Below are 14,394 nucleotides of genomic sequence, written 5' to 3' on the forward strand. Positions count from 1 at the left end.
CAAACTCCATTCTTTTCATTTAGAGCTGTGTCCAGTGGGGAAAACTATAACAGTGCTTCTAGCTTTTAACACTCACTTTCTTTGACTCTTTAAGTTGCATCTTAGTGGTTCTCATCCCATCTGGTCACTCTCTGTTGCTTTGGTCAAAGGCCTCATGATGTTAGTTTTCCTAACCATAGGAGAATCACGACTCTCTCTAGTGGTCACAAAAATCTGACAATCCATCAATGTAAATATATTAAGTTTATATCTTGACAGTCCAATACAATGAGGTCTTTGACATAGCCTCACAACTCTTTGCTCTAACCTCTTCTATATATTTAAAAAGTAGAAATATTATATATAGTCCCTTTAACCACCACAACAATGGAAATCTATCAAGTTCTTCTGCTGTTCTGTAAAACATCCACGAATAGACAACTAAAAGTAAACTTTAAATTGGATGGTTAATCTGTTAGGCGTCCAAAATTAAATTGTTAATCCCCAAGTCCAATTAATAAAAAAAAAAAAAAAAAAAAAAAAACAGCAGCTATTACATCACTCTCCCAGCAAATCCTAAAAGCATAAATTAAAGCTTGGTCTGACAATGAGTGGTGAACACAGCATGAAGAGTTTGTCTAGCGTTTTCTTATGAGGAAAGTGGAATACACCAAGAAAGGAGTCGCACCAACTTTAACATGGACAACATGTTGAACTAGACAACCATTAGAGATATCACAATTTTATTTGTGGTTGTGTCACTGCTGTGGGAGTACAATGTCATATGTTTGAAGCTGTACCGCTCTGAAACTGAAGGGTTTTAGGCAGGGCTTAATTTGACCCGGATTGGGATCCGGCTGGATCCTGAACCTATTTCATTTGATTTGGCACCTCTAGGAAAAAATAGTCTAAATGAAAAAAAAAGGTCATTGTTATCTGTCTTGTTAATCTTTATTCCCCATCGAGGTTACACAAAGATCTTGTATTCAAATGCATTTTAAGGTACATTTTAAGGGAAACACAGACGTAACGGGGACAGTATAAACCCTTATGTAAAAAACCTTAACGTAGCTTAATGTCCAAAAACAGTGATCAGTCATCACCAAATTATGTGTGGACATCTCTAATCATGTTCACTTTCACCTCTGCAAAAATCTAAATGAAAACCCCAATATTATGGTTGCACCGCATGTTTGAGTCCAGACAGATGATTTATTAAATAAATTTGGTGAAGACTGATTGCAATTTTTGGACATTAAGCTACGTTAAGCTTTGTTACATTAAGTGTTTTGAGTCACCGGATCCACCCCAATCCCCCACCCCTCTGCGTTCTGGCACCTCCCACTCAACAAATTAAGCACTAGTTTTAGGAGGAGGATGTCAATCATCAGAATAATAATCCACGTAAATAAACAATTTAAAAATTTGGAGTTTGAGAGCTGTTTTTAAAACACACAGGGCAAACTTGAGTCTTAAAGAACTAAAAAATACTATTGCCACAGAACTGTGGGACTGACTTTCTCATTTGTCTATTACCACAGAGCCAGTCAACGCCCTTGTTGTATCATGTGTAGACTGGTAACCTGTCACACTGCTGCCACAGTACTGGTGCCATAAGCATCACACATGCCATGTGCCTATCCGATTACAGGATTTGGCTAGGGTACCAGTTACTGGAGGCTACATCCAGACAACAACGCTCATGGTACTTTTCTTTTGCGGATTATGAAAGTTTCACATCTGTACATGTATCGTTTTAAGAAATATCTGTGTCCAGGTGGAAATGGGAAAACTGGGTTAAAATGGTGTAATACTTATGCCACACCTATATGTGGCATTGTACACAAACACAGACAGGATACACTAAAATCACAGAAGAATGCGGTGAGCATGCGCTTGAGGTTATGTCCAGGGTTTTCTTCCTCTGGTCACATGGTATTATAGCATCATCGTTTCCAAAAAGTAGCATTTTGCTTATCCATACAGCAAAGCGAGGGCAGTGTTATGAGATTTTTCTGCTCTGGGACCCGTTCTCCAAAAATACCGTTTCAGGGCACCGACAATGCCAGTGTCATGTGGACGAAAACTATATTAAACTTTTGCAGATTGACATAATTTCCTTGTTGTGTGTATGGTGCATGTACAGCATATATCACCACCGTACTGTGGCAAAAGGAGGCTAATGAGTTCATGTAACAGTATCCATGACTGGATACAAAATGTGACAACAAGATGTCCTTACTGCTTATTGTAATAGTACAAATGCTAACATTTGATTGGCTCTGTGGCAATAGACAAACCAATATTTCGTGGCACACACTGTGGCAGTAGCCATTGCCTAAAAAAATAATTATCATGATTGATGAAGCCTGTGCACGCATAATGTTTTTTTATCTTTTCTTTATGAATAAAATAATGTCACCATATATGTAAAAGGGCTCCTGTATGGTAAATTAATAACTGTTCAGAATTAATAAACATAAACACTTTACACTTTGGCTCAGTGAATCATGAAATTAAAGCATCGTGCCCCATGTTTTTTCTGAACAGAAACAATTCTGTCTCTCTTTACTGGTGTAAATAATAAAGCATTTTATTCTTCTTATATTGTCCTTCTCTCTTTTAAGGCTCATCCTATTTCTTCAAGGGGAAGGAATACTGGCGAGTGCCGGGCAGCGACATGGAGGTGGAGGCGGGTTACCCCCGGCTCATCGCTAAGGACTGGCTCCTGTGCACTGAGATGCAGTCGGACTCTCCAGACACGGAGCCCAAAAGCACAGAGACCAGAGTCAACGTGCACCATCACCCAGACCACGCAGAGAATGGATACGAGGTGTGCTCCTGCACCTCGGACACCGCCTCACCTTTAGGTGTCCGTCTCTCCCCATCTCCCGTCTGGCTGCTGCCACCTCTCTGGACGCTATCGCTGGCCCTCCGCTCTGAACTGCTATGATGCCAAAGCACTGGACAAAGCCGTCGAGCTGACTGGTGGAGGCCTGCGGACATTCAGTCAAAGCAAAAACTAGAACCATTTTGTTCATGGTTGTTGTTTTTTTTTTGTATCTTTTGCTCCTATTTTGCTCTTATTTATTCCACATGCCATTTAATGATGGGTTGCTGGGTGCAGGGGATGGGGATTTAAGTACTTTTTCTAAAAGAAGATACTCACATAGAGATGCACTTCAGGAGTACCAACAGTGATTATTTCTTTTCATGTGCAGCACCTTTATAGCAGCATTGACTGCCACATGTGCACTACAATAGAAAAGTAAAAGGCATCAAAGTTGTTTTTTTATGTAATAAAGTTCAAAGATATTCTACTAAGATTGTGGCTCCTAAACATCACAGTAAAGTTAAAGAGAAGTTGTCTGTGCTTTTCAGAAAGCTGAAAGTGACCCATCTGTTGTGTGTTTGGTTCAATAATAGACCATGGGGACATTTTGTCAATAAAAAGTAATGGCAAAAACAGCTAAACCAGTTTGTTACTTCAGGCAAATTACATTCAAATTAAAGGAGATTTAATTAATCATTCAGGCAATTCAATCCAACTTGGCGTGACCTGTTGTAATGGCTAAAAGACACAGGTGTACCTGGTGGCTCCTCTACCGAATTTAACAATCACCATTTTAAAGTTCACATCTTTGGTGTGTCTCTGAGTGCAGGATCAAGGGGAAACAAATTTTTAGACATGGTGCTGTTGAAATTTTTATGTTATTTTAAAGCCCCCTGAATGTGCTAGTGGAGTGCTATTTGCGTTTGCATATGTATGCATTTCCCAAAACATAGGAATCTAGAGCTTGTCCCGAAAAGGTGATTGTTCTACTCTACCTATGGCTTAGCGACTCATGACAGCCCTGTGACAACCTGAAATGTAATTGCTGGCCCTTGTCATAAATAAGTATTTAAAACATGAAAAGTTATTTGTGTAGGATTTAGATGTGCTTACATATTGAAATTGTGTTTTGACATCTGTGTTATTTGTAAGTTAACTTGCACTGAAAAACTTGAGTGTGCATAAACTGAGGGATTCTTCAAGGTAAAAAAAAAAAAAAAAAACCACTTCAGTCTTCTACAGAGAAATGAATAAATTTTATCTGTCATGATCATCACAAAAACCAACTCTTTGACATAAACTTCACATACATGCATGGGCATATGCAAATCTTAAAAATCTAACCTTTCAACATTGCAGGTGATTTCATGAGAAATAGTCACGAACACCACGAATAACTGCATTTCACCTCTATTCACAATATGTTGTATTGATGATCCAAACTATCATCATTGGTGGTGGTGGTGGTGGGGGGGGGGTCGTAAACCAGAACACCCTCATAACTACCCAAACCACCGACAGACACTACAGTCTCTCACCAAATAAAGACTGAAGCTTAGTGTTCACATAATACTGTATGGTATCTTCAAGTTTTCTCTATCAAACACAATGTCTGTTGGTCAAAATAACACTACTGTCTCACAAATCTTCATGTGCTGCACCAGTCATTAATTTACATTTTTAGTCTGTTTTCTTTGCTCTAATTTTAGACAGAAAACAGACACAGTAAAAACACAAATTACCACTGTTTTCTATACAGTTAGTGTTGCCAATAGCTCCACTAAAGATCCATTTTGAATAGTCCAAGACAAGGTCAGAACTGTCAGTTTAGTCTGAATCATGGATCAGACAGTGAACTTAGTGAAGATAACATCAAATAACTTTGTATTACCATCTGTGTCAGCAGTGCCTCCATTTTGTCACATTATTCAACTCTAAAAGTTGTTTCTTAATGGTCTTCATCATAGCCACAGACTGACACAGCTGAAAAAATTCACTGCATTTTTCTACTTCATTCTAAAATACTCAAAAATTGCCTAAAAGTATCGTTAAAGTAAAAGTACTATAGGTCTGTTTATTGGGTGCAGTCCTGGGTAATATGAAACTTATTCATATATGTGTGGTTATGTTATACTAGAGGAAGTTTAGTGTATTTCCTGTCTAAAAATGGGAGACCAGCCTTCCAAAAAATAAATATATAAAACAGTTGTGATAAGCAGAAATGCCTGGTCTGCTGCTCTTGCAGACGGTTTGCAAACCTCTTACTATGAGAGCTCTGGGGATGAGTCGGTGAACAGGCTCCGTCAGTAACTTTTTCCTGTCTGAAGCGTTTAACTGTACCCTGAAGTGACAAACTGCTGCTCATAGACATATCTCAGTGTGTTTATTTCAGCTTAGGTTCAAACGCATTCCTTACTCTCTGTTTTGTTGTATATTCTCTATCAAAATCAGATTAAATGATAATCTTTTTTTTTTTTTTTTTTTTTTTTGCTTTTGCTATAGACCTTGAAGCCTTTTGTGACTGTTGGAAATTTTCCTGCATTACTTTGGGATCCCTGGATTTATTCTTACTGTAAAGATATATTTACCTACAATATAAATATAGACTGATATATTTGAGTTGAAAGGTTCTGCAGTTACTGCAAAAACAAGTGGACTGTGTATATTTTATGCTGTGTTTTCTAATGTAAAATATTTTTGTAGGAAAAAATAAAAACCTGAATGACTTTACTGCTTACATGCAATCACAATAATTTGTATGAAGACAGATTATTTTGAGTAGACAGTCTTGCAACTGCGTGGGACAAGTGTGTAATTATTTAGCTTCACTGAAAAGGAGCCCAGGCTTGAAGACAGATGAAGAGAACATGACAGCTTGCAGACACGAGCTGGGAGCTGCTTTCATCTGTCATGTTCTTAAGGCTGTTTTCTCTTGTAATGGTCACTGTTGATCATGACTGAAAAACCACATTGTGTCGTATGTGAACACTCTGAAGATAAATTGATCATAACACATCATTTGATCTGCATTTGAGGGCGCTTTCTCACTGCATACCCGAGTCCGTATCTGAGTCCGTTTGAGCCCAAAGTCCGCTTAATTTTATCAATGTGAATTAGGGATGGGAATCGAGAGCCAGTTCTTTTTGAGAACCGAATCCCAGTAGCTCGATTCCTTGGAATTGTTTGCCTGCCTGCTTAACGATTCTGCGCATCGATTCTGCATGTGCGATGACGTCACGTGTACGCTGCACTGTTCTAGTCCGAACGAAACCAACATGGTTTCGAGGCAGAAATGGTCTAAAAAGATGACACCAGGGCTACTGGGACACTGTCAAAGCTTCCACTTCTTCTAAAGGGTGGAATCCCTCCAGTCTGCTCAAACATTAGTCCACAGCATGTGATTCATTTACAGGAATGTCACGTATTTGATTCGCTGCTTAGCGGCGCTTGTGAATGTAGCGACAGAGTGAACACCAGGCTGTCATCTGGGCCCAGTTCCAGTTCTGGTGCGGGCAACAAACCTCGTACCCCCTCAAATACAAGTTTCCAAAGGTAGGGGAAAGGAAATGAGGTGCACAACAACGGGAGACGGGCCGAGTCAAACCAGTTCCACGTAGTGAAAATGCAGCAATAGAGGAATTAGTAAAGCATCTTGAGTTTCACTTTCACTGCCCCCCCCCCCCCCCCCCCCAAACCGGGCCCGGCATCATCTGTTATTATTATATGTACATACTGTATATGTTATATTTTCTGTGCAGTGATGGAAATATAAAAGACAGTTAATGCAAACACACCCGTTTGTACTCTTTTATTCCCTCACCCAATGAGAATCAATGAGAGAATCGATAAGGAATCGGATCGATAAGCAAAATTGATAATGGAATCGGAATCGTTAAATTCTTATCGATTCCCATCCCTAATGTGAATGCAAATGTTCCGTGCTCAAGTACCATACCCAAGTCCAGCTTAGAGGTAGTCCTGGGTACAGACTGCGTGGACTCCAGTATGGTACGTTGCAGTATGAAAGTGATCCATGCCCGAGAACAGACATGACCTAATCACCATGAGACCATAGATGGCGCTCCTGTTGTCTCCTGAAAAAGCCTCGGATCCTTATGACACAAGCTCGACCGAACCACTCAGTGATATATCAGGGACAACGAAGGTCACTCTTCTTCACTTTTCCTCAAACAGGCTAACAGATAAAGTATTGCCGCCATTATAGAAAAATGAACACAACAGTCGCTCAGTTAATGACGTAAGGGTTTGTCTTCTTCGGACTTCCATGTTTGTTGGATAGCGACAGAATTCCTTCAACACCGCCACCTACTGTTTTGGCCCTGTAACACCCACTCTTACTCGGGCACAGGCTGCGGTCTGTGCTTGTGAACACATCATCTCCAGGAAAGGTGTGAACATATCCAAGTATGGTACGGATAGGGATGGGAATCGTTAAGAATTTAACGATTCCAATTCCATTATCAATTTTGCTTGTCGATCCAATTTCTTATCGATTCTCATTGGGCGAGGGAATAAAAGAGTACAAACGGGTGTGTTTGCATTAACTGTCTTTTATATTTCCATCTCTGCACAGAAAATATAACATATACAGTATGTACAAATAACAATAACAGATGACGCTGGGCCCGGTTTGGGGTGTACAGTGAAAGTGAAACTAAAGATGCTTTACTAATTCCTCTATTGCTGCATTTCTACTATGTGGAACCGGTTTGACTCGGCTCGGCTTGTCTCCCGTTGTTGTGCACCTCATTTCCTTTTCCTTCTTCCCTTTGGAAACTTGTATTTGAGGAGTTACGACGTCTGTTGCCCACACCGGAACCGGCCCAGCGTTCACTCTGCCGCTACATTCACAAGTGCCGCTAAGTAGCATACGTGACATTCCTGTAAATGATTCACATGCTGTGGACAAATGTTTGAGGATACTGGAGGGATTCCACCCTTTTGAAGACATGGAAGCTTTGCAAGTGTTCCAAGTAAGTGGACCCGGTGTCATCTGTTTAGACTGCTTCTGCCTCAACACCATGTTGGCCACATTCTGACCAAAACAATGCAGTGTACGTGTGACGTCATCACACATGCACAACGAAGGCGGAATCATTAAGCAGGCAGGCAAACAATTCCAAGGAATCAATCTACTGGGAACCGGTTCTCAAAAAGAACCAGTTCTCGATTCCCATCCCTAGGTACGGACTTGGATACGCGGTGTGAAAACACTCTAAATTACAAGTACAGACAAATCTTAGACCAAACAAACAATTTTAATATTTCCTGTCTTCACTGAACACAACTATTAAATACTCAGTACTTCTGGAAAAAAAGTAAGTGAACCCATTTGGCTAATGACACCAAAAAAAGTTAATTCCAGTACAAACCTGAAGTCCAATTAATGAAATGAGTTTTCAGTCATGTCTGGAGCTAATTTGACTTATAAAATTATAAAATTGCCTACCCACCAGAGGCAATTGCTTTGAGACGGCAAGGGAAGCTGAACTTGCCCTGACATTTCCAGAAATGAATGGGCAGAAAGTTAGCTGCTCTACTATCTGCTGGTTAATGCCTTACTGTGTGTGTTATCAGAGCAGAGCTTAGCAGACACACAGAGTTCACAGCTAACCACTGTTTTCTGCTTGTACCTCAGTCCTATAATAGTAAAACTTAAATGGTAAATTGTCCATCTCTTTACCAGTACAGTACAATTGCAGAATGAATGAACTTGTAAAGTTAGCACCTCTCATGTAAATAGCCTATCCAAGCTAACACCAACCTTTCCCCCCAAAATGTAAGTTTTCAAAGTAATAAATGCACTCCTTTCAGTGGTCAGCCCTACTACTCAAAAGTATAACACACACAACAGTACATACAGTAGTGACACAACAGTTGCGTGTGGTTTCTTTTCAGATTTACCATGATTGCTGCTGTTTCTCCCATTGAATAACATGACAGCGCTCAGTTCATTTGGAACAATTCGGGCTTACATGGACCACGTGATCACTGGAGCGGTGACATCAAAGTGTGTCATAACTTTCTTTATAGGGCTCTGATACTGACATCAGAGCATGTTAGCACTCAGACCCATGTGGATGTCAGTAGAAGAGGTGTCGTTTGCCAAAGTGCCAATGATTACATCAGCTGAAGAGAAAAAGGGTCAAGTCATACACCTGCAAGTGTGTGTTGCTGTGGTTTTATGGTAGAGATGAAGCATAACAGCCTCAATTAAGCATTCCTTTTATTTTTATTTGCTTTGCTATAATATGACAACTGTTGTGATGGAGCCATAAGATGAACTTCCCCCGTTTTAAAGACCAGCAGCTGCCACTGCTACCCACCATAATTATGTCTCTTACATCTTTCCTTATACTGCATCTCTTCAATTCTTTTCCTTTGTATCTTTTATTTATTGAAATTACTTATTGATCTATTTATTTATTTTGTATTCTATGTATTGTCTTTTTTATCCTTTGCTGCACAGTGTCCTTGGGTTCCATGAAAGGCGTTCACAAATAAAATGTATTATTATTATTATTTGTAGTATCAAACAAAAAAAAAAAAAAAACAAGCACACACACTCAAACATTTTTAGTTTGACATTTACAAGAGGCATTTGCTAATTTAAACCATGCCTCACAAAAAAAGAAAACTCCAAGGACATAACACAGAGTACACAGTGAAGTAAAAAAAAAAAAAAAAAAAAAACATAGAGATTCATAGAGTAACAGCTAAATGCTTATGGGAATCATTGGAACAGGTTAACGTCTCTGTTGATAGGTCTACAATTTGTAAAAGATTTAACAAATATGGTGTCCATACAAGGACACCATGAAGGAAGCTACTGATTTAAAAACAAAAAGAAATAAAAAATCATTTCTGCATGCCTGAAGTTCTCCGAAGAGCACTTTGACACTCCACATTGCTACTCAGAAGATGTTTCAAGGACGGAAACTAAAGGTAGAATTGTTGGGAAGAACATGCAGCACTACATATGGCATGAAAAGGTCACTTCAAAGTACCATGAATGTCATCCTTACATTGAAGAATGGTGGAAGGAACATCATGATGTGCAGCTGTTTTTCTGCCTCAGGGACTCGATCACTTACTATCACTGAAAAGAACTGAATTCCTAAATTTATCAACATATCGTCCAAGATAATGTCAGTGTGGCCGTCCACCAGCTGAAGTTCAGTGGAAGGTGAGTGGAAATTTAACTGAGTAAACCTATGACATAGTGGCCTTAGAAAAAGAAAATCCACCATTTGGAATGACCCACTTGGAGTTCAAACCTGAATCCAATAGAGATGCTGTGGAATGACATGACCTACAGTGTCCTATTCACACCAAGCAACCTTAGAATATAGCTGAGCTGATGCAGTTCTGTGGGGACGAATGGTCCAAAAATTTCCCTGAAGGTTGTGCAGGTCTTTTCAGCAGCTACCAGAAGCACTTGGTTGAGGTTTGACCACTTATTGAACCCAAGGGTTCATTTGCTTTTTCCAGCAGCACTGTGAATGTTTTCCATAAAGACATATGCATTGTAATTGTATGCTGTTAGGTTAAGAATACTGGCTTTGTCAATACTTATGACATAGATGCAGATCAGGTCACATGGTTCTCAAACTTTTTCATGCCACTATATATGAACAATGTCGGGAATAATGAGTTTCAAAAGTAATGCATTACAGTAATGGATTACTTTTAGCTGTAATGCAGTAGTGTAAGGCAATACTCCTCAATTTTCAGGAATATTTTACTCGGTACATGTTCAATAGCTCATGTGTTACAACACACTATTTGCCCATAATTTAATTACTCAAATGAAAAAAAAAAAAAGAACAGTTAGACCAAAAGATCTTAAGGAGTCAAGAATGCGGCAAGAAAGTTCTATTTCCTGTTGGTGTTCAGGGAGCAGAAGACTATACATTGGCCACATGGACGTATGCTCATTACTAACCCTAACCCTGCTTTACAGAAGCTGGTTAGCATGATCCCTGTGATCAGCAATGACAAGGTAAGCTAACATGTTTATGACAAGTTAGAATTGTATTTCAGTTCCAGATTTATCAACTGGCGTCCTTGGCAGTGCGCTCCCTATTTGTTGAGAAAAAAAAAAAAAAAGCAAGCGTTCCTGCTGGGATTGGAGCATCATAGACTTATTTATTGAGCTATTTGTCCACATGTACTTTGGAGCATAAATGTATGCGTCTCAAGGCTCTCCTATCTCTCCTATTGAAGGGGGGGTGGGGGGGTTCTACTGTGCATGTGCCATTTTTGATGAGGGTCAGTATGTATGTAACTCAATAGTAATACAGGAGTCATGTAACGCATTACAATTCTGAGACAGTAATATTGTAAGGTAAGCAATTACTGTTAAATAACAATAACAAGTAATCTGTAATGTATTACAGTTTGGAAGTAGCTTGTACAACACTGTGTATCACGGATGTCAAACATGCGGCCCGAGGGTCTAAACTGGCCCACCGAAGGGTCAAATCCGGCCCGTAGGATAAATTTGTGAAATGCAAAATTAGTTAAGGTTCCACATTCACGCCAATTCAATCTCATGTGGGTCAGTCAGTAAAATACTGTAACACTCTGGAAAGTTTCACACAAGGATGAAGCCAGGAGCAACGTTCAGAAGGCTTATTAACCATAAACAAGGCACTGGAAAAACAACTCCTCTCAGGTACATAAGCATACACCTCTCAGCTCTCACTTCAACAACCACTCCACGTCAGCCCCCTCCTCTCTCCCTCACTGACTCCTCCCATCTCTCTCACAACCACCTGAACCAAAATAGTGTAACTAAACAGCAGAACACAATGAACATAAATAACTCATAATGGCTAACTATTACAGATTATCACAATACTATCATAACAACCTATAAATAATGACAACTCCAAATTTTTGTCTTTGTTTTACTATAAAAAAAATTACATAAAAATGTTTACATTTACGAACTATCCTACCATTAAAAAACCCTACAAAAAAATGTGAATAAATATGAACAACCTGAAATGTCTTCATTCATTCATTTTCTGAACCCGCTTTATCCTCTGAAATGTCTTAAGAGAACTTAATGTAATTGTAACAATATTCTGCCTGTTACTAAATGTTTTGTGTATTCGTAGATCCACTGGGATCTGTAAATTGTAATGCACATGTGTAAATGATAAATTGAGGCATAAAATTGTTAAAACTGTGCTTATTTTTCATAGGAAATTTCCTATTTGTTCATGTTATTCACATTTTCTCTCATTTGTAGATGTAGACATTTTCACTATGTAATTTAACTTTTTTCACACTAAAACATAAAGACTAATTTGGAGTTGGCATTATTTATATATTGTTATGTTATTATTTTACTGGTTATGTTGGAATCAGAGGCGATTTCTCATAGACTGCAAGGGAAGCTCAGCTTCCCCTAAAATTATGAAAATTAAATGGTCAAATATGTACGGTTGTGTTGACATTTCATTGACTACAAATGCGTTAGAACACGTTCATCTCAAAGACAAGTTCGTTCAGAATCAGCTTTATCACAAATCAACAGACTCGATGTTGTTCACTTCTCATCCATTCCCGTTGCGCTGTTTTCTCATACGATCTCTGCTCAGTGCATTTGTCCGTAGACTGCGGGCGTCTCTGGGCTTCAATGGGACTGAGTGGAACAGTTTTTTTCATTGCCTCAAAACTGGACAGTAATTGGATAAATGCCACAATGTTGTCCCGCCCCCAGACGCTCAGCGTCTCTGGGGGTGAATGGAGCTGTGGGTGGAGCTCAGATGGGCTGGATGCTGGGCTTCCACATGCTGATTGGAGGATTAGTCGAAAGGCTGAATCCCGTTTGATTGACAGCTATTTTTAGATCTACTCCTTCACTGACACAGTTCAGTTTAATACCGTCGTGCATTCTGCTGTGAAATCGAGAGCAAACCCACTATGAAATTACTTGTTCATTTCTTGCACTGTAAATAAAACACACTCATTGTATTTCCTTGTTTCAATTTAACATAATTTCAACATTTTCTTGTTTCAGTTACATAATTTAATCGTTTCTTTTTTGAGTTAATTATCTTTTTGTAGATAGTTAAATCAGTCATACTGTTGGCTATAGGTCGGAGTGAACTAGCTATCAAGTCCCTGGAAAAGACGCCTACTTGGTACAATAAGGTCACTGACCATTTTCTTAAAAAGGAACGGAGGGCTGAATTTATGTTTAAATAACTTGACAATTTTTTTGATGTAAGCCGACAGTGAGGTTCCCCTTCCTGAAAGACGAGCAGCCGCCACTGATTGGGATGCATATGGCCCCTGAACTAAAATGAGTTTGACACTCCTGCAGTACATGAACAAGCAACACCCCACATATGATCACATGCTGTTACACAAAACGTTTCACTACTGTCAGGTCAAACAGATACAAATAAATGCTCAGGTTTGCAGTTGTTTGTTGCACTTCTGCAGATGAACCCCATGCAGTGCAAAGTTCAATTACATTCTGAGGTAAAATGAAGTTTAAAAAGATTAAAAAGTCACTCAAACACTTTTTCTGCTAACATTTGCACTTTCTCTTTCCTTCACTTGACACACTCCAGTGGTATTAATTAACCAGCGTTGCTCAGCAGCCACCAGGAGAGCACCTTCTCCCACAGGCATATGCAGCAGGATGGGTCACTTTGAAGGCATTTGTCTGGCAAGAAATCATTAACAGGCCAATTAGATAAGTTGAATTTTTTTTAAGAAGATGAAGATACATTTAAACTTTGATATTAAATCTGCTAGTTTTCTGAATACATTAAGGTATGGTTGTCATTTCTGGAGCTTCCTATATATGTGACACATGACTGCCTTCAACCGCTGGCATCTCCATATGGGCCAAGCAGATCCAATCAATCACCCTGAAACTAAAATATGCATCTGCTGCAAAGCTGAGAACTTATAGCAGGATTGTTTACAAAAAAAAAAAAAAGCACAAAGTAAAAGGAGAACTCAGCAGCAGAGAGTGACAGGTTAATGGACAGATATAACAGATTACAAACAGATATAAGCAAAGCTTGCCAGAGAACAAAACTGCAAACAAAAGAGAAAGAGTAAAGTCATGTTCAGAAAGATGGTGAAAATGATAAAGAAAGCAATTTAGCAGGATGCGAATAATCCACAGAGGAGATATGAAACAGGAAACAGGTTTTGTCTCTGATTTCATTGTTTGACAAAACTCTGTCTGCCTTATTAGTGTTGTACAAGTGTTGATGTAATCTGTAGAGTCAGACGGGGCTACATGACAGACGAATATAAGAACCGTCTGCCACTTGGAACTTAATTTGTGATTGATAATTTAAAGTCTGTCTTGAGCTCTGATAAATGGTGGGAAATGGTTAGTAATGAGTCTGACACTGGGTCAAAAATGAAGATGTGTGTAAAGGGATTGGCTAATCATCACAGACGAAGGCAGAATGAATGAAATTTTTTTTTAAAGTAAAAAGACTATTAAAAGAAAAGAAAAGAAAAGAAAAGAAAAGAAAAGAAAAGAAAAGAAAAGAAAAGAAAAGAAAAGAAAAGAAAAA

At 39.0% G+C, this 14,394-nt stretch overlaps 1 protein-coding gene across 1 annotated transcript in view; it reads left to right on the forward strand.

Moving 5' to 3' along the window:
• Positions 1 to 5,542, forward strand: part of LOC115430713 (matrix metalloproteinase-17-like) — a 140,704-nt gene extending 135,162 nt beyond the window's left edge. Inside the window, exon 10 of the mRNA XM_030150896.1 lies at positions 2,607 to 5,542. Within this exon, the coding sequence (XP_030006756.1) occupies positions 2,607 to 2,932 (326 nt within the window). The 3' untranslated portion in view covers positions 2,933 to 5,542. The remainder of the gene's footprint in view (positions 1 to 2,606) is intronic.
• Positions 5,543 to 14,394: the final 8,852 nt, after the last annotated feature.

Source organism: Sphaeramia orbicularis, chromosome 12 (assembly GCF_902148855.1).
Source record: "Sphaeramia orbicularis chromosome 12, fSphaOr1.1, whole genome shotgun sequence".
NCBI lineage: Eukaryota > Metazoa > Chordata > Actinopteri > Kurtiformes > Apogonidae > Sphaeramia > Sphaeramia orbicularis.